This window comes from Rattus rattus, chromosome 1 (genome assembly GCF_011064425.1).
Source record: "Rattus rattus isolate New Zealand chromosome 1, Rrattus_CSIRO_v1, whole genome shotgun sequence".
In the NCBI taxonomy this organism is placed as follows: domain Eukaryota; kingdom Metazoa; phylum Chordata; class Mammalia; order Rodentia; family Muridae; genus Rattus; species Rattus rattus.
The window spans coordinates 206,851,008-206,872,732 of NC_046154.1; the positions used below are offsets into that span (position 1 = coordinate 206,851,008).

At 40.8% G+C, this 21,725-nt stretch overlaps 1 protein-coding gene and 1 pseudogene across 1 annotated transcript in view; both read left to right on the top strand.

The window, feature by feature from the left end:
- Sdc2 (syndecan 2) overlaps nucleotides 1–21,189 on the top strand; it is a 114,874-nt gene extending 93,685 nt beyond the window's left edge. The window contains exons 2-5 of the mRNA XM_032914229.1: nucleotides 4,484–4,595; nucleotides 10,834–10,967; nucleotides 17,292–17,427; nucleotides 18,673–21,189. Coding sequence (XP_032770120.1) covers nucleotides 4,484–4,595; nucleotides 10,834–10,967; nucleotides 17,292–17,427; nucleotides 18,673–18,836 — 546 coding nt within the window. The 3' untranslated portion in view covers nucleotides 18,837–21,189. The remainder of the gene's footprint in view (nucleotides 1–4,483; nucleotides 4,596–10,833; nucleotides 10,968–17,291; nucleotides 17,428–18,672) is intronic.
- Nucleotides 13,192–15,014, top strand: LOC116910371 (annotated as a pseudogene).
- Nucleotides 21,190–21,725: the final 536 nt, after the last annotated feature.

Genomic DNA, 21,725 nt, shown 5'->3' on the forward strand with positions numbered 1-21,725 from the left:
GGACTTCTCTTTGTTGAGCCTTCTTCTCATGCTGCCTCCCTGAGCATACTGGTGTTTGTGTAGGCAAGGCGGAGGCAAGGAAGGATGCAGGAGACACTGAAGCAGGTTCTTTCCCTAAGTTACATTCTCACCTGAGCAGTGTTTATTAGTTTTTAAATTAACTTTTGGTTAGAATACAGAATCAAGTATTTCCTTTAGAAAATATATTCATATATGTTCATTCTTCTATGAGCCTTCCCCTTCTTCTTGGACACTATTGTCCAACCACACACATGTGCATGCACAAATGCAAACCAACACACATACACACATACATGCATATCACATACACACACATGCACATACACACATACACACACACACACACACACACACATACACACACACCACCACCACCACACATCACTGAGCTTTCTGTATAACCAAAGATCTACAAGTACTATTTGATGTAGTTATGAATTATGAGTTTCTTAAGAATAGATTTTAAGAACTTTTTTCCCTATGCAACTCCACCTTTTTCTATGAATAGCTTAGATGGAATATAATTGAGAAAATGGTATAAGCTTGGGAAATTGTTAGGTAGTAGACAAGTCTCTTTAAATAACCCTTAAAATGAGTGCTTGTAAATATCCAAGGGCTTGTTCCTCTGTCAGATCCACCACAGCAAAGGACAAGAGTGTTTTTGGCCAAAGAGTACTTTCTTTTTGTTGCATTTTAAAGATGAGGTATTTCTCAAAATTAATTAAAGACAAAAGGCACCTATGACTCGAGGCAACCCCATCTTCCATGAGGCGGATTGGACTGGTAGGATGTTAAGCAGAGGAGGAACTGTTGAGACAGCTCCTCCTGGCTCAGTCTCTAGCTGCTCTCTTCTACATCCATGCTTTCCCTTCTGATCCTGAATTCAAATCTCACAGCAGCCAAGCAGGGAAAGGTGTGAAATACCAGCTTTGCTCTCTGCCCCCTTTTAGCCAAGGGCAGTAGCTCCATCTCGTAGCTATGGTGAGACCCAGATTAAACAGCCTCTGTTGGAAATTCCAGTTTCACTGCTGGCCACTGTGCTTCTTCTCCCAGTCCATTTCACCCAGTCATTCTGTGCCACTGAGCCCATGAGCACATGCAGAGCATATACAGTCAAGGGGAGTGGCTGTTCATCTCGGTGGAGAATCAGTAGCTGTGAGAGCCCCTTAGCCTGTCCTTAGAGAAATGCACGTCACATTTTAAGGGAATACCGCTATGTAACCTCTTCAGCATGTTAACTACAAAATCTGTTTTACCAGCACAGGGTGCGAAGTCTTCAGAAATGGCATTTGTCTTGTTTGGGATAGTGTTTTGGGGGGGGAATGGGGCAATGGGGAGTTCATAGAGCTTTAGCTGCTACAGGTGAAAAAGGTCCTGCTTGCTCTCAAAGTGGACTCTGTAGAAGGATGTGGCTGATTCCCACTTTGTTACCAGTGTTCCTGAAGTCAGAGCAGGAAAGGATGATTTTAATTTGATGTCCAAATTACTTGCATCCCAATGGATGGTGGAGAAACAAATACTTTTGGCTGCCTCCAAATACATCAGACATCTGGACAGCCCTGAACTACCCTGGTGCTACGGGACCAAAGTGGCTTCAACCAGACTCTGTCTCCAGATGTCCCCTGGCCCTCTCTCAAGTTCTACAGTAATCCAAGCCCTGCAGTCTTATGCCAGTGGCTGGTCATGCTACCCAGTGTGCTAAAATATGACGTTGCTGGGATTCTTCCAGAGAAACCCACCTACCAGGCATTGGGACAGAATGCATGTCCTGATAACTGGGTCATCTAATGCTGAACCTTGATTGGTATATAAGAATTAGTCATCTCAGTATTAACACTGCCATGTCAGATTTCTTTGAGAAAGAAGAAAGAAGAGAATGAAATGCATTTGGTGTTAAAATAAGAGAAACTGGTTTCTATAATCTTCCTCTTACCCTAAGGACCCTGTGTCACTTAAGGAGGCGCAGTGCACAGTGTAGTAAGTGTGGAACAGGTTACCTCCTAGGCTTGGATTCAAGAGCTTTTAACTATAAGGATCCTAGCGGCCTTACAGTGTATGTTATTGAAACCCAAGTCAAAGGTTGCTCAAGCCATGTGATTTAGTAATCTCAGCTGACAAATATTTGTTGAGTACTCACGCACTTTGAGCTGGACAAAGAACAAGGTCACACAGGTTATTCCAGATCTGTATTGACACTTTGTTTTCATCCAGAGGCAGGGAGAATACACATGAACCAGTTAATAACAACAGTAAACCTCTGTCTTCCCTGGCATGTGTGCTACGAAGAAGAGCAAGTTTACAACTAGGGGACTTACAAGAAAAATGACCAGAGAAGTCAGGGTGCTTTGAAAAGCAGGCAAGCTTTGGCAGGGTGGGCGGTTCCTTAGGTAATTTATAAAGACAAGGTTTAATCCAAGCCGAACCCACAGCAGCTCGAGGTGGGAGCACAAACTGATTCAACAACAGGAGTGTTTTCTGGGTACCTGGTACTGTATTCCAGGCACTAAGGTTTAGTAATGTGCAGCAGGGAGGCTTCGGGAAGATCCTGTTGTGGAGTCTAGGATGCCTTGTATACCAACACTGACAAACGCTTAAGTCTCTCTATATGAAATGGCATTGCCACTTACCCAGGCTTTTCCTGTGTACTTTAAAGTCATCTTCGGCTAGTTCTAATGGCTGTACTAATAGCTGTTGTTTATTATGGTACATGCTCAATACTGATTTTTTTTTAATGTATTTATTTGGAGACAGGGTCTTATCAGGTAGCCCTGGCTGCCCTTAAACTTGTGATTGCCCTACCTCAGACTCAGTACCATTCTATATTTACACACCCACATTTTCAACCTACCGTAGTTTGATTTCCTGGGTGTATAAATGGACGTCCCAGGAACGTGGGTGGCCTTCTCCCACAAGAGAGTTGTGAAGGTAACGGGGTCAGGCGCACGGGGCTAGAGCATTAAGGCATCCCTACTAAGTTTGCAAGCTTTGAGAATTAAAATATGGAATGATCAGAGGCTTGGAAACTGGTATTTTGTAGAACTGCCTCAGATTACAAAGGAAAGCTCTAACTGTGTGGCAGAATAACTCGGGAACATTCTTGGCTGCTGTGGGAGGGATGTTACTCATGCCTGCAAACCAGCCTGCTGAAACCTAAATCCTGGGCTGCGGCCTCTGAATCCCTCAGTGATATCTCAGCGATTCCCGTCCTTCTTTGTTCCTTGGCATCAAGGCCTGTGGAGATTGTGGGCTCTCATTTAACATCCTTCTGCCTCTCCAGCCAGCCCCTGAAACTCGAGAGGATAAAGTGTTACTGTTTAGAGAGTGTGTGCTAGTTCTCCCAGGCTTTTCACTCATACTGACTGCTGAAACCAAGCTTTATTTTCAGTCAAAATCTAGTAGAAGCCAATATAGTAAGGGGAACTTTTTTTTTTTTTTATGATTCCTATGAGGGACAAACATTCAATTTGATAATTAAAAAAGGACAATAATGAATGTCATCTGTTCTAAAAGCTACTAGTCTGAGATACTGGTAGTAAAAATATCAATTTACTAAATCCTTTTTAAAAAAAATTCCATCTCTGCTCTGCCTGCAGTTCATGCAAGTTTGGCAAGATTAGAGTGAATTTTAATCATGGCCTCTTATTGAAAAGCTGAGAAGCTCTGGAAATGGGATATTTGGTGACTCAAGCCCATGACTTGCTATCACCAAGTGCCAGTAATACAAGAAAAAGTACTCTTGTGGGTTTATCTGGGTCTGTCATTAGACGTTGCTACGCCGGCAAGCCTAAGAAGTAGACTTGCCATGGGCTTTCCCCATTGGTAGGTGAGCCCCACAGGCTATGTTCCACACAGGTTGCCTTGCCTTGTGTCAGCGTGGGTCTGGTCTGTACAGAGATCTCTGGACTTCCCCAGCAGCTAGGGAGCACTTGTCTGTAGTGAGAAAGCCAAGCACGGCCAGGCCTGTGAATGTCTGGTGTGCCTTGATACGTCCCTGAGTGGTTGTTTAGCCTAGTGTCATAATACCTTGCTTTATGTTTCTAGAAAATGATTTAGGCATTCTGTAGCTTAGCTTTAATCATCAGGGAATCTCATTTATGATAAAAACAAATGTGTGAGATAGTTTAGTAACTTGGGACAACAGATACTCAGATAAGTGGAGTTGAGTGGATTGAACTAAGCCTATGCCAGACTTGAATGTCTGCTATCATCATTCTGAAAGATTAAGCCACATGAGCTTCCGTGTGTGTGTGTGTGTGTGTGTGTGTGTGTGTGTGTGTGTGTGTGTGTGTGTGTTCTATAAGTTGCTAGGGCATCCTGGGTAAAGGGTGGCTAGACAGGAGGACGCAGAGCACAGCTGTGGAGCGTCAGGTCTTCAGTGCAGCATATACAATATTTGCACAGTAGACAAAGCAGAGCCTTTCTGAATTGGACCATCCTGAATTACTTGTCTTTGCTTTCTCAGAGAGCAGAGCTGACATCTGATAAGGACATGTACCTTGACAGCAGCTCCATTGAGGAAGCTTCAGGATTATATCCTATTGATGATGATGACTATTCTTCTGCCTCTGGCTCAGGTAAGTCTGCCTGCTGGATGCCTCTATACCCGGGCATGCACACATTACGCTGTGCCTTCTGCCAGGACAAACACAGCGTGTGCCATAGTCATGAGCTTGGTTTGGGGGTACAAATTCCAGTTCTTTGTAATTTGAGCTATGAGAACTTTGGAATCTAACTTTGCTGATTCTCCGTTTCCTTGTTTATAAAGTGGAAATAAATAACCATATTTACCACCGAGTTAGTTAGGGATTCATGTCTGTGGAGAGACACCTGACAGCAACTCATAAAGGAAAACATGTAATTGGGGATGGCCTACAGTTTCAGAGGCTTTGCGATTAGCATCACGGCAACAGGCAGGCGTGTGCACTGGTGCTGGACGAGCCAGTGTTCAACACCTTGATCCGCAGGCAGCAGGAGACTGCGTGCCACACTAGGCATAGCTTGACCATCGGAGACCTCAAAGCCTGCCCTCACAGCGACACACTTCCTCCAACAAGGCCACATCTACTTCAACAAGGCTACATCTCCTAACAGTGCCACTCCCTATGGACGAGCATCCATAGGGACATAGACATAGACATGTGTCTATCAGGGCTATAGCTCTTCAAACTCTCAGAGTCATATAAAGTTTTTCACAGACAAGTGGAGTTTAGGTGTTAGCCTTCAATTTTATGGTTAAAAATTTCAGAGTATGGTCATGGAAACCACCCTTCAAGAAATCCTTCAAATATCAGCTTCATAAAATGTCTGCTCTATGTTAAGATTATACACAAAACGTACAGGCTTTTAAACTATGTTGTGCGTAAGTGGGAGGAACAGTACAGCAGCCATGTAATATGGATAGACTTATGTCTCTGACTTCTTCAGTGTATTAGGTATCTGTGGCCTCCGCAATGCTGCCTAACAAACCACCCCGACACTCAGTGCCTTGCAACAGTGGGCATTTGCTTAATTCATCATTCTGTACGTGTTCCAGTTAGGCGCTGGCTCCACGTGTGCTTGTAGCTGAAGCTTGGCTGACTTGGGCTCAGCTCTGTCGTGTGTCTGGGAAAATGGAGCAGACTTGGCCTTAGTCCACGTAGCCCTTTAATTTCCAGGTGGCGAGCCATATTTTCACAGAGTGAAGCAAAACTTTAATCCTAGACTTACTGTTTGGTATAGCGTCATTTCTCTGTGTGTGCATGCATATGCGTGTGTGCACTCACGTACCTATGAATATAGGTGCGTGTGTGTATACATACGCACGTGTGTGTTGTGTGCGTGTGTGTTTGTGTGTGTGTGTTGATGGTGCAATGATCAAAGCCAGGATGTTAGTTTTGTTATTCCTATGACAAAATTGCTGAAAGAAGTGTTACAATAGAAGAAGGCTCTTAGTTTCAGATAATTTGTTTGGCCCTATGTGTTTATATGGAACATAACAATTGGAATATGTGATGGAGGCCACCATTCACCTCATAGTTGACAGGAAGCAGGTAATGCGGAAGATAATGATAGCTAGGTATAACTTCCCAAGGTGTACCCTGCTGTCAACATCTCCTGCCATCTAAAGTTTATAATACCTTGCAAAATAGTGCCACTAGGTCGGGACCAAGGGTTGAATACATGAGTCTGTGAGGGTGCATCTCCTATTCAAATCATAACACCCAGAGCCCTGTGCTTGTATACAACTGAACAATGTTTCCAATCCCAAGTTGTACTTCTTAATTGAGGAAGCTGGAGGATGTAGGAATAAGGAGGAATAAATGTACCTGGATACTTTTTTTTTTTGTTTTGGAGCTGGGGACCACTGAGCTAAGTCCCCAACCCTTTACCTGGATACTTTTACCCAATATATTTTACCTGGAAATGTTTCACCTGTGCCTGGAATGGATCCCAAGAAACTGAGAAAAGGGAAGAGCTGAATATGTAGTCAGCAGACAAACCAGAATTATCTGGTATGTAGCATATAAGAAAAATCTTAGCAAGACCTTTCTTTCCTAGAGTGTCTGTTGCAGATAAGATTTAACTATGGTAACAGTTAATATCCTGAATAAAAATGTGTGCCAATGTAGTTGGCCTAGGTTTCAGAATGTCCTAGAACAAATGAAGGTCAGTTGTTTCTGGTGAAGATCTAGACTTACTCAAGTTTGAAAATGACCAATCTGAAAAGAGGAGAGGCAGGAGATGACCTAGTAACATCCCACTGTAAAAATAGACCTAGTTATTCAAGGGAGTGTGATGCATCTGACACATGCAGAACGAGTGTGAAAGAGTTGCTCTCTGAGCCCACAATGCTATTAATATCTTTCACTCATGATACCTCTTTTGTTTAGCATCTCAAAAGTGCCTTGAAACCGTCATTTCAAAATCATGGGAAATAATAAATTTGCATCTCTCTGACCCCCCTTCCCCGCCCCATTTCTTCACAAATCTTAGTATTCAGGGGTTTTTAGGGATTGTTAGAAGTTGTTTAATTCATTTTGCTGACTTCTCCCAAGATTATCTTTACATTTAGTCTAAGGGAAATGGGTCCATGCCTCCCTGCCTCATCCAGTTACTTGGAGTGTCACATTTGAGGCGTTGAACCCACTCATCATATGGACTAAATGGAGATAAGGCTAAAATGTGGGCAAATTTCTCCAGCCACAGATCTAACTTTAGGCAGATTTTTCTGGGAAAAAAAAAAACCAGAAAAAGAATTGTTCTTGATTTTAGAAACTACCTTGGCTCTGCTATAGATATTTTTTTCTACTTACTAGTCTATATAAGTAAAATTTGTGAAGTACTTTGTGCTAGGAAATGCCTTATCCATATAACAACTCTGTTATAAAGATATCTTGGATTCTATTATCATTTCCATTTTCACTTGAGACAATCCACAGTACAGAGAGATGGGGGAGCTTGCTCTCATTGTACCATGTAAGGCTGTCAGAAAGCAAGGGACCGGGAAGCAAGAAGTGCGGCTTGAGAGAAGGCCTTGCCTTTCAGCCCTTGCTGTTTTACTTATGTTGGAACACCCCATCTTACCATTAAGAGGCTTTGCCTTGCAAATGCCCAGCCGCAGCTGTAAACACTATAATCAATCAAAGTTTTGCTCAATGTACCACCTGGCCTACTTCCTCTCATGCTATCCAGTAGGAAAGCAAATGGCCCGGAACAGGATGTCTAAAGGCTTAGAAAGTACATTCCAGCAAGAAGGGACCTACATTACATAAATATAGATGATTCAGAATGGGAACTAACAACCTGAGAGTCTTCACAAGCATCTGTGAAGCTCTCCACACCAAGGGCTAAACTTTTAGAACACACACAGAAAAAGATGTTTTTCATGCCCAAGAGAGCAAGAATTCATTCAGAGAACTCTAGAAATGTTTTTTTTTTAAATCATTATAATGCCATGTGATTTGGTGACAAAAGAAGGTACTGCCCGACAGAAATAAATAATAGACTTCTGACTAAAGATGACAAATTGAGCAGAAAACCCAACATTTCAAGATATTAAAAGAGTTGAGCATAAACTCACAGGAATGGTGAGACAGTAATCCCAAAGAGAACAGCACATGGCAGTACGGCAGCATTCTTGGCAGACACCAAAAGACTGTAGAAGGCCACATGGGCACAAATTGGGGGGTGAAAGTGTTGCTAGCCTCAGGGTAAATAGTTGAAAATCTCTTTAAGGAACAAATAGACCCTCCCTCTATCATAGCATAACCCTCCATAGAGTAATTATTGAAAATAAAGTATGGTGTTGATCAAGGGAATCCAAGAGACTCCTAAAACAATATAGGCTCCTGGTTGTCCCACAGAAGATCAAGGTTCCTATTGCTGAAAACACCATGCGTTTTAGAGATAAAACTCGAAGGATTTGAGCTGGATGTGACTTGAAAGCTCAAAACCAAGAGGGAACAAAAACACAGAAAAGAAGAAAATGTACAGAAAAACTAATTCTAAGAGGCAAAGAGTTGTTCTCATAATAAAACAAGAGAGTACAAGAAAAGAGGAATATTCACGAGAGTGGAACTCGGTCCTGGAAATAAGAAACTTACTGGAGAATGAAGATATGCAGAAGATAAGTTATTTGTCGAGCACATATTTGTAAAATACTCTCTTTAATGTGAGAACAGACATCCTTCATTCTAGGAACACCTCAGTAAACAAACAAACAAACTAACTAACAATGCTTTCTATGATAGGAAGGCACTTCCCTTTATTCCTTTGTCTGTGTTTCCAAATTTCATTCATTTTTTTCCAGTTAGTGTTAATCCACACAGTGCTGAATTCCTGGCTATCGCATGTCTGCAGCGAGTCGCCCTTGAACCCTTCCCAACAGCCCTGCTTCGCTTGCATGTTCAGTCTCTTCTGCTCTGTGATATTCTTACCATCTCAAAACCCAGAACCAATCAAAACACGAGAAGTGTAAACTCTCTTTTACCTGACTGCTTCTCTCATAGCGAGCCTCTGCCTTCTCTAACATTTTATAGCCAACCTTCCCAAGAATGGTATGGTCCTTCCTCAGTTCCTGTCCTCCTCATGCCCTCTATCTGCCTGCCTCTGCCATCCACTACTGATAGTTTTTGTTAAGATCATCGATGTCTTCCATGTTGAAAATATTTACAAGTGTTTTTATTTGTAAAACATGTTCTAAATCATCTTGATCTACTTGGGATACTATAACAAAAATACTTTGGAGTGGGTAACTTAAAAAACAGCATAAGTGTATTGGTCACAGTTGTGCAGGCTGGAAAGTCAAGATCAAGTCATCAGTGGATGTGGTATATGTGAGTATTTTCTTTTTGCTTCAAAGGTGATACCTTCTTGCTGCATTTTTATTTGATAGAATAGGCAAACAAGTTTCCATTGACCTCTTTTATAAGGTGCTAATTCGTTCACAAGGGCAGATAGACCCCTCATTACTTAGTCACCTCCTTAATGTCCCTTTACGATATTGTAGTAGAGACAACATTCCCACCTATGAACTTGGGGTGTGGCATAACATAAGGAGAAAGCATTGTTATTACACACATATGCCCTGGTGGGCGTCTGAACGCCCACACATATGCGCACTAAAAATCTTCTTAAAAGGGGAGGACTAAAGCTAAGCCATAAAGGGTACTTGTTATCTGCCGTTTTAGTGGAGGATAAATGTATCTGTTTATAATAGCACAATGGCAGGAGAAAATTGGGAAGTTGTAAACTGTCAAGGAAATAGAGCGGATCAAGGAGGTGACAGTTCACAGTGTCCAATGGTGATAGGAATATGTTAGTCAGATTTCTATTACATATCAAAATATCTAAAATTAGCCACGTAATGAAGAGGAACTATTATTTGGCTCCCAGGTTTGAAGGCTTGGTCCATGGTTGAATGGCCTGTTGCTTTAGTGCCTACAGCCAGGGAAAGTCTCATGCTTGGAGTGCCTTATGGGTCAGTTAATAAAAGAGGCGCTGATCCCCAGTGACTGATCTTCCTGAAAGCCTTACCTTTTAAAGCAGCAGTTCTCAACCTGTGGGTTACAAACTCTTTGGGGGTTATTCATCATATACTCAACATATCAGATATATACATTAAATTCATAACAGTAGCAAAATTACAGCTATAAAGCAACAACAAAGTAATTTTATGGTTGGAGGTCACCACAGCATGAGGAACTGTATTTAAAGGTTGCAGCATTAGGAAGGTCGAGAATCATTGTTTTAAAAGTTTCACTATCTTCCAATCAATAGCATTGTGATTTGATAGTTCAAATATAAAGCCATTGATCTTAACAAAAATTATCAGTAGTGGATGGCAGAGGCAGGCAGATAGAGGGCATGAGGACGACAGGAGCTGAGGAAGGACCGTACCATCTTTGGGAAGGTTGGCTATAAAATGTTAGAGAAGGCAGAGGCTCGCTATGAGATAAGCAGTCAGGTAAAAGAGAGTTTACACTTTCCATGTTTTGTTTGGATCTGGGTTTTGAGATGGCAAGATCACAGAGCAGAAGAGACTGAACATGAAACGAAGCAGGGCTGTTGGGAAGGGTTCAAGGGCGGCTCTGCAGACATGCGATAGCCAGGAATTCAGCACTGTGTGGATTAACACTCTTTCTAACTGAAAAAAAAAATTGCCATGTACCCAAGGGCCCTGCAAACTCACTGAAGACCGTAGTCTGTTGTGCTAGAAACTTAAGCCTGGCAACTTGAGAGCATGATTCTGAATCAACATTCTGCGGTACTGCCTGATAACGTACAAGTCGGTGTCATGAGTCACGTGATCAACTCATTTCACTTTTTCCATAGGAGCTTATGAAGACACAGGGAGTCCAGATCTGACAACATCCCAACTGATTCCAAGGATCTCCCTCTCTAGTGCTGCTCCCGAAGTGGAAACCATGACGTTGAAGACACAAAGCATCACACCCACTCAGACCGAGGTATGTTGCCTCGCATTGTAAATGCTGCTGTCTTTGACTGCACAGAACTCTCTCTGTGAGAGAGGCCCCACATACAATTATACCGGAGCTAATAGCCCTTCCACTCCATTGCTATAAATGCTCTTTGCTCTTTCTCCCAGCATTTTACGGTTGACCTGCTTACTGTTCTTATTAGCTAGTCCTATCTTCCTTAGGACTATACTGTTGTCGTTTTCTTAAAGAATTATTTACTTTATGTATATGAGTACACTGTAGCTGTCCTCAGACACACCAGAAGAGGGCATCAGATCCCATTACACATGGTTGTGAGCCACCATGTGGTTGCTGGGAATTGAACTCAGGACCTTTGGAAGAGCAGTCAGCGCTCTTAAAAACTGAACCGTTTCTCCAGCCCAGGACTATACTGTTTTTGACATGGCACTTTTCCTTGCAGTTTCTTTAGCCCAGTTACAAAGCAAACTCTTAAGCTACTTAGCTGAGAGTCAGATTTCTTTTTTCCTCATGTTAAACAAACATTGTAAACTTGAGATCCATTGGGCCAGGTTAAGGAGGGAGGGTCTGGGTCCTGTCTTAAGGTCTCAGTGAGTGTCTACACTCACCATCAGTGCTGCATACACTTGCTCTACTCTCACATCCACATGTACCTGGTGTGGCCGCATCGGTTTGTTGTGAGAGCTTAATAAGAGGGAGACCATTGGACTTAGAGCAGGGAAAACACCTGGTAATGAAAACACTGAGTTTGTGCTTTGACTATTGCAATTAGCTAGCCTTCTACTAATAGATAAGCTATTTAATATGCAAATTGGATACTAGGGTCCAGTGTGCGCCTAAGCATTGAATCCTGGGTCTAGTCAAATTTCTTGGATCATTAGAAAGACTGGCTGTGAATAGTATGTAGCGGGCACCTGAGGCCTGGTCCCACATTTCACTGTGTAAACGTTAGTTGAATTTGGTGGAGCAGAAGACGTCAAGCCCGTTCACCAAGTGAGCAAGTGTAGTAATCTAGTGGTAGACTTTACACACTTTAGGGATGGCATGCTGCTTATGAAAACTTAACAACACAAGCATCCTGTTTTTCAGTTTGCCCATCTGTTGATTTACAAATAAGATGCTGCCAAGCTCTTGCAGCATGCAGGCTTTGTGGTAGGCTTTGTGGTATAAGAAGCACCCCTTTGGTAGCAGGAACAGGGGCAGGCTGTTCAGGGACCGTGAGTCACAGCACAGCTCCTTGCAGACATGCAGTAGCCAAGAGCTCAGCTCTGTGTGGATTAACACTCTCTCTCTCTAGTCATACAAGGCGTTGGCACTACTGCCAGAAGAGCCACTCCACAGCCAGGAAACAGGAAGGCAAGGAGATACTCTGTGAGAACTGGGGCAGACATAGCTAGCATTTGCTGGGAGCTGTTCCACTGGTTTCTAAGTTGAATGAATAAAAGTGATGAGGAGAGAAGAAACAAAAAGCAGCAGGTGCTGTTGATGGTAGGATGGCTGAATAGTCAGAGCAGGAAGGTGTGACAGAATTAAATGAAGTTCGTGTGCCTGTGGAGAGATGAGCTTGGCCTCTCCCACAGTTTTACTTGATCTCTAATAACAATGTTTTCAACTCGGTGACCATTAAGACTCAATATCTCAGAGTCAGAAACTCTCCTGGGGGAAGTTTTGGCTTTCAATCTTCAATAGTTTTATCCTGAACAAACCCCAGTTTTATATAGATTTATGGACTACTGACAAGTAAAGATTGAAAATTGATTTAAGTTTATAGAAATTGACCTTAAAACATAATGAACTGGCTTTTTTAAACAGACATTCGGTGGATGAGTTTAGAAATTAGTGATCCCTGAACATTTTAATGCAAGTACTTTATTTTTAGTTCTATTTAATGAGATGGCGAGAATTCATCCATTCCTGGGAATTTTATTCAAACACTGTTCTAGGTGCCCATAATGAAGATATTGATAATAACAATAGCAGCAATGTAATTTTCTGTTTTATAGTTATATGATACAGCTAGATTAAACCTTGCCATTAGTGAAAAATTTTGTTTTTTAATAGGTCTCACTGTGTCATTACTGTCATGGGTGTAGATATTCTATCCACTGTGTTATACAGCTATGTGACTGAAAAATAGAAAGAACCCTTCCGGCTTAAGACCCTCACCCTAGCTGCCTGGAAGTCAGTCTTCCACTAGCAGCCTTCAGATGAAGATGTAGAACTCTCAGCTCCTCTTGTACCATGCCTGTCTGGATGCTGCCATGTTCCTGCCTTGGTGATAATGGACTGAACCTCTGAACCTAAAATGTTTCTAATAAACTTCCCGTCTTCCCAACATCTGAGTAGCCCAACCTGTGACAATTAATCTTGAAGCCTTAGTCCTGATGAATAAGAAAAGCCAGACTGGAAAATATAATCAATGAATGGCAATTGATAAGACCCAGTATGAGATTGTATCAATATTAAAAAAAGAAACAATGTTCAAGAAAGAAGTAACAAGAAATATTCTCAAGGAAGCCATACTAAGGCATATCTGAAGAGTGACGCTGAATTTAAAAAGATACTTGGTCTCACTAAAGATTTGAGAGTATGTCTTACTCAAATTCCTGACCATCTGGGCTCTAGAAAAGGTTTTGATTCCTTTAACAGTTTGTTGAAAAGTAGTTCTTTCAAAGATGCAAATTTTGTGGTGAAGAAGAAAAAACAGAGTTTCTCCAAGAAAAGCAAAGCAAAGCAAAAACCATGAAGATGGATTACATGGAAAGGAGGAAAAATGGGAATGCTGATGACGTGGTCATGAATGTCATGGGTGGAACAATGTTGCCAGTTCCCAACTCCTTAGTAACATTTTACCAGCATCAGACAGCACAGCATAACATTGTCACAAGCTATAGTACAACCAGTGAAGACAGGAGAACTGAGGCAGAGCACTGCTCTCATGAGAAGCAGGAAAAGGGCACATTAAGTTCAAGCACATCTTTTGAACAAAGTAGTTATTTTAATAAAAACTATACTGAAGATATTTTTCAGTGACACCATCAGAACAAGAAGAAACCATCAGAGATGAAAAAAAGAAGAAGACTTAAGCAAATTCTAAGAGAAGAAGCAGCAGCTCTCGAAGAATTGCAAAGAAGATGCACCAAAACAATAAAATGTTAAAGACTTATATTACTACAGTAGTTCCCCCCTACCTGTCATGGATCCCCAGTAGATGTCTGAAACTGGATGCCAAATCTTGTATAAAACCACTGAGAAGTCATGATGTTTGTTAACAACTAAATGTCTACTTAGATAAATAACAGGCAAGTTATATACAGTATAAATACACTGAATGAAGAGGATAACTGATAACAGAACACTGGAATCTTTGTCACGCTACTCAGAAAGATAATTTAAATGTTACGAATTCCTTCTTTCTGGGATTTCTCATCAATACTTAGACAGCTGTACATGATGGGGAAGTAAAAATGAAAAGCAATTGCAAATTATAAAGGCCTGCTCTGTTACTTGTAAAGGCATTCTCAAAATGTCTTTGTATATGAAACTTGAGTTTCAAAAAGGTTTGAGTCGTTTGATTAGTCAATAATCTACATCAAGTATTTTGACTTACTTGTTTTGGAAGAAAAGTTTGGGTATTTTTCTGTTGAATGCAACTCCCCAAATATGAGTATTTGTATAAGGTTTCTGTTAATGTTTTATCTTCAACTGAATTCCTCAGGTTTTACCCTAAGAATATCATGTACTAAAATTCTACAATCCAAGATATGGAGTCAGCAGTAAGCATAACTTTACCGTTGAGTTTATATGTGGACTGTCGTGGTCTTCTTACCCATAAAAATGATCCGATATATTCGCTGTTGTTGATATTTTTATTTCATCAATAAAATCTATTATAGTGATAAAAAAGAAAGGGCCCTTCCTTCTTTTTGTGGAGCCTAATTATTTTCACAGCCCCTAGAATCCAGACATGGACTCAATAAATTTTCAGTTGGCTTCACTCAATTATGTGTGCTTCCTTTTCATAATTACACAGACATATATGTGAGAGCCGTTTCAGACTGACTCCATATTGGGCTGTAGTTTCTACATCATAGAAGCATAGAGCCTGTGCTTCTTCTGTTTAACTGAGCATTTCACTTTATAGATGCCTCTTTGTCTAGAGCACTTTGAGGCTTATGTACTGACTATTTACTCTTCTAAGTGCCATTTATGTGGCAAGCCTTCTAGATCATCACTTGGATGAATTATTTTGTGTCCTTATTCAGAAGTTGAGTCCAAGGGAACTGAGCAAGTCAACTCTTAAATGACTTTAGGGACTTAAAATACCAATAGGTAAAGCCTTGTGGCGTGTCTTAGCAATAGAGTGAAGAAGATGAGCATTACATAAACTTGGGGTCAGTGCTTCAATATCGTTCTCCTTTCCAACAGTGTTCACTCCTCTCTTGACCACTCTGCAGCAACCCGGAATGCACATGGGTTTCGTGTCATCTTACTAATTTTTCTCTCCCCTTTCCTAACTCCCAAAATCATAGCAACCAAAGCAATGTTAATGAGCAAGAAAGCATGTGCTTCCTTAATGAGGACTCAGATAAGCCATTCTCTGATCTGCTGCCCTCCTGTCAGACAACCAGTTACTGATGGGAATCGTGTAAGAAGCAAATGGAGAGAGCCTACAAAATACTACCAACGGGCTTCTCTCCTCTGCTTTACCTGGACACAGCAAGACTTAGGAGGACTGACCATGGCTTCTCCTACACTCAGAAACAGTGAAACTTGATTTTATATCTATGTAGTGAAAAAATTATAATTTATGGAAATTATGGCAGCTTAATGTTTATAAGTACAGAGTTTCTTGCAGCTTGGGAAAAAATTGACTCCATCACATGTTATTAGTGTGTGGTGGAAGCCTCATGTGTTCTGGTCACTGAAAGGAATACCCATTGATTCCCATTGATCACTAGAATGCAAGTGAATCCACCTTGTCTAGTTTGTGGCCTTTTCTAGATAGACATAGGATGACTTTGAGGCAGTCCAAGAAGATGAACTATTTTCTTAGTCCTTTTGCCTTCTTTACTAGGATGCATTCCAGCCTTCACAAAGCAACTGAATGACACACATCACTCTGGTTAAGATGGCTGTAAATTCATAGGAAAAACTGGAGTAAGTGTGGCTATGGAGAAGACTCATCGTTTACTGACTTTCTAGCTTGTACTGGCTGGTTTTGTGTCAGTGTGACACAAGAGTCATCAGAAAGGAAGGAAGGAAGGAGACTCAGTTAAGGGATTGCCTCCATGAGATCCAGCTATATAAGGCATATTCTCAATGAGTGATTAATAGGGGAGGACCCAGCCCATTGTGGGCGTTACCATTCCTAGGCTGGTGGTCCTGGGATATATAAGAAAGTAAGCTGAGCAAGCCAGGGGAAGCAAGCCATTAAGCAGCACCACTCCATGGCGTCTCTATCAGTTCCTGCCACTAGGATCCTGCCATGTTTGAGTTCCTGTCTTGACCTCCTTTAATAATAAACAGTGATATGGAAGTGTGGGCCCTGTAAACTCTTTTCTCCCCAACTTGCTTTCTGGTCATAGTGTTTGGCTGTGGCAATAGAAACCCTAAGACAGGGCTTAAAAGGGTTGACAATGTTTTCCCATTAGTAGTGTTAGCCTATGAGAAAGAGATTCACCTGTTAGAAAACAGAAACTTATTAGAATCGAACTTTTATAGATCAGGGCTTCTCATACTACACTGTCATCTGAGGGACTTTAATTACATAATTACAATAAAAATCAGAAGACCAAGTGGACAGAATACTCAAAGTGTGTGTGTGTGTGTGTGTGTGTGTGTGTGTGTGTGTGTGTGTGTGTGTGTGTGTGTGTAGCAGTGGAGGTTGGCAGAAGTCACTTACCAAGCTGGCCAGAGTCTGAGGTTCCACCTTGCCCCGAACACAGTGCTTTATGTGACTTCAAGGGGACAAACTCAGGTTCTCATGATTGCAAACAAGCAAGTACTTTATTGCCGGGGCAATCTTCCCACCCCAGAAAGTAAAGATTCTGAGAATTGTCAACTAACAGCTAACTATGCATATCATTCTTATCATTCTTACATTATGAATTCATTAACGACCTATCTTTGCTTCCATGATACCAGAACCACAAGCTCCATGGGTCCAAACTGGGGCCTCACCAACTGGTATATAAACATCATACACATTATTATTAATGCTATTTGCTAAAGTTATTTTTAATAGAAAGCAAATTAGGAATATACTTAGTATCGTTTCTGGAAACGATGTTGAAAGAGGGATATTTTTGTTTTCTTTCTTTTCCACACCAGTCACCCGAAGAAACTGACAAGAAGGAGTTTGAAATCTCTGAGGCAGAAGAGAAGCAGGACCCTGCTGTAAAAAGCACAGACGTGTACACCGAGAAACATTCAGACAATCTGTTCAAGCGGACGGAAGTTCTAGCAGGTGAGTGGCTAATGGTGTCAGGTGGGAAGGAACTTAAAGAGGCTCCTGGGATAGGTGGCATTCAGTTGCCAAATGAAAGCTTGCTGCAGGTTACTGGCCTCCTGAAGCGATCTCCAGGCTTTTTATTTCAGAATGATATGTGAGAGGTTAGGACTACTTGGTCTATTTTCTGTTAACTCCTTTAGTCTATCCCTCAGTCAGCCATTGATAAGAGGCTAAAGTGGGAGACAATTTCAGGCTACAGTCCTTCATGGCAAGGACATCAAAGTGGCAGGAGCTTGAATAGGCCAAGAACTGTCGAGTGTGGGGGCAGGGTGGGAGATGCCAGTCAGACAGTCATGGTGCAGGTGATCTCCGGAGTTCAAAACCAACTTCAGAGAAGGAAAAGGCACAGATGTTGGCTGTTGCTGCTGACATGATAAGAATTTTGCCTCTAATTGAAATTTACCTGATAAAAGTACAGGTTGAACCTTACTGACCAGAGCATCTGGAATATTCCAAACATCCAAAACTTTTTAAGCCCTGCCATGGTGCCACAAATGGGGTGAGCCATTTCCTGTGCTCAGGATGGGTTGCATTGAAAACAGGAGCACACTACACAACCTTGTTCCATGAATAGAATTATTCGTTAACTTGTATAAGTTTTCCCTTGAATCGGGTGGATAAAATATCTATGAAAACATAAACATATTTCACGTTTAGGCTTGGATCTGATTCCTGATAACGCATTCCATGTATGTAAATGTTTTTAAGAATAAAAAAAAATCCATACAGGGAAACATTCTTGGTTTCAGATATTTCTGAAAAGAGATAACCACCGACACCTGTACTGATATTAGTTTTAGAGAGGAAGATGTACAAGATTTAACAACACCTAATTTATACAAGGGTCTCCTCGAATTCAAGAATAGGTAGACATCTGCATGCTTTTTGTATTTGCTCTTTGTTTTTTAAAAAATCCATTATGTTTTGTGCTTTCAATGTGATTAGAAGATTACACTGTTACCCTATGGAATGCAAATGCCAAACACAAGTATCTGAAAGTGTAGTTAGGTGAAGTTAGAGCTGGATTTTTCTTATGGAGGCTTTTGCCTTGATACAATGAACCTTTCTGAAGAATGACTCCAGATTATTCTTTTTTAAAACTCGAGTTGTCAAATTGTTTACAAAAATGTCAATAGATTGGAACTGGCCAAACTAATTCCTGCAAACCTTGACCCTCCTCTTTCTCTTCTCTCGTCTCAGCTGTCATTGCTGGCGGTGTGATTGGCTTTCTCTTTGCCATTTTCCTCATCCTGTTGTTGGTGTACCGCATGCGGAAGAAAGACGAAGGAAGCTACGACCTTGGAGAACGCAAACCGTCCAGCGCAGCTTACCAGAAGGCACCCACTAAGGAGTTTTATGCATAAAACTCCCACTTAGTGTCTCTATTTAAGAGATCACTGAACTTTTCAAAATAAAGCTTTAGCATAGAATAATGAATATCTTTGTTATCTGTTTTGTTCATTACAGAGCCATGCTGGCCCTTTAATGATGAAGATCCCATTGTATTTAAAAATTTTCATATATTTCTTTAGAATGACTTAAAAGTAAAAATTTAACATCTGCAGTGTTCTGTGAATAGCAGTGGCAAAATATTTTGTTACAAAAACCCTTGACATTCATGGAATTGATTTGAACATCTATGTGAAAATACAAAATGATTGTGTTTGTCCTCTGGTTCAAAGATGACTGCTGTTCCCCTCATCAGCAGGTCTCCAGTTGACCTTACCGAGTTGATCTTTGTTAATTTATCTCTTGTTCCTCTTCTCTGCCCTCCCTTCTTGTCTCCTCCCTTAAAAACAAAACCTTATGCCTTTTGTAGCTGTCATGGTGCAATTTGTCTTTGAATGATTACAATAATGGTAATTTAGTGTATATGTGATTTTTTTCAATTATGTAAACTTTAACCTCCTCTTTATGTAATTTTTTTAAATGTCAGACTATCCATTTTACACTTGCTTTAATTTCCATTCCCTGTAGCTTCAGGCAGATTTGCAAAGGCAAATTATAAAATTGGATTATTACTACGAAACTGTTAGTCCTAGTTATCTAAGCAGATCTTCTCCTGGAGGATTTGACATCACTGACAAGCCTCAGCAAACCCAAAGATGCTAACAGTATTTGAGAAGTTGCTACAGACTCCTTTGGCCACTGTACTTGCTAGTTTACAATTTGAAGGTACAAGAAAGAGTTTAAAGGAAAAAAAAGATCAGTTTTTGTTCTTAAAAAATGCATTTAAGTTGTAAACATCATTTTAAGCCTTTGAAGTGCCTATGATTCTATGTAACTTGTTGCAGACTGGTGTTAATGAGTATATATAACAGTTTTTAAAAAGTTGGTATTTTATAAGCACAGACAATTCTAATGGTAACTTTTGTAGTCTTATGAATAGACATAAATTGTAATTTGGGAACAAGCAAACTACTGAATAAATCACATGGCCTAATATTGAAAATGTCACTGTTATAAATTTTGTACATTTCTTATCAAATGTACAGCTCCCCTTTGCTATGACTGACTGTCTGTTCTCAGTGACTATGTGGGTTTGATTTCCAAGTATCCATGGTGTCTGTAAGACCAAAGAGCCCCTCAGTTAGGCTGTTTATTACAAGATTTACCTCTGGATTGGCCAGAGGAAATGTATGTGTTATCCTGCATGTGTCTGGGTGCAGGGATAGGATGACTGCCAGGGGATTTCAAGGTTTGCAAACTGTGTAGTGTAGCTATTGACAATATTGAGACAGATGCCTTCTTTTGCAATTTACTCTTAAAAAGTATAAATTCCAAAGAAGCAAAGGGACCTTTCTAGAAGTAGGTATCTGGGGATCAGCCCTATAGAATTGCTTAACTGTCAAAGCTCCCTTGCAGAAGAACCCTGTGAGTGACAACCACAGCCACTCCACGGGGCTGGAGGGAAGGGTAGGGAGGCTCTGCATGTTAAAACGACAACCTGGCTGCTTAGGATGGATGTTTCTAGAAAAAGTAATGCCAGAGGAGGAGATGGAGGGATGGGGTACCCCGGTTGGGTAATCACTGAACAGAGCATTTCCCTTTTCTGTTCTATTTTCTATTTTCCCATTAAGTTTTAGTTTTAAACTGTGAACCATGGAAGTAGAAAGAAGACAGCAAGAACCGCAACTTTCCCAGCATAAATCAACTTTCGATAAAAGTTTGACTACTTTGAGCACCTTCCCTGGGCTTGTCACAGAACTCATTCAAACAAAACTAAAGTAACACTTGGAACAGTGTTGTGTCTGAATCCTTAATGGCCTTAATTTCTGTCCAATTATAGCCGTAATTCACCTTATTTAGAATTAAGAGGAAATGATGGGCCCTTCCAAAGCTGCACAATGCCCCTCAATCACGGAGGCTGAGAATGTAGTGGTTATACCTCTAACTGTGCAAAACAGTGAAACCCTAATTGTAGAATGACTTGCTTGGAATATCTATGCCAGGGAAAAAAATACTGGCAAATATTTTGTCACTGCTGTAAAGCAAATTTGTTTAAGTGCCAAAATAAAGTCTGTCGTGCCGAAAGTAACTCACTGTATAGACTCACATCCAGTTTTCTGTACGCTCTCTGCTTAGTGCTGTTTTTTTTAACTTTTAAGATGCAGTAAATAATATCATAAAAACTGTTAGTAGTCATTACTGAGTTCAGTAAATTTTGGTAAAATATAAATATTAAAGGCAGTGTGGTATTTCCTGCTTTTGAAACCACATGTGACCAAACTCCCTGTGTGAGTATTGCTTTTTGTGTGAGAGACCGTAGCATTCGAACTGCCTTGCTTTTAGCTCATGGTGGGCAAATGGGAGAGAACACCCTAGAGAATAAATAAGATATTTCTTTACAGGTAAAATGTACCTGAACTTGGAACAATACAGAAACTGCCCTCGATGTTACTAGTGGATAACTTCCTGCCACATGCCCAGTAAACTTCTCTCTAGGAACACCGTTTACCACTGTGATGCAGTGCCCTTGTGGAGGCTGTACTCTAGTCAGTTACAGTTGGTATAGAGCATAGATAGAATTGTAACTAAGCAGTGAGTAGGTGTCTTATACAGATAGCCCAAAGAGACTGAAATGCTCTAAAAATAACTTCATAGTTCTTAGGTGCTTATTTGTTCAAAATCTTAGACATATTCAAAATTTAAGAAAAACTTTTAAGTGAGGAACAAAAACCTAAAAATATCACTGGGTTAGTTTGTGGTGCTGGTTAATTTTTTTTTTTTTTTTTTTTTTTTTTTTTTTTTGC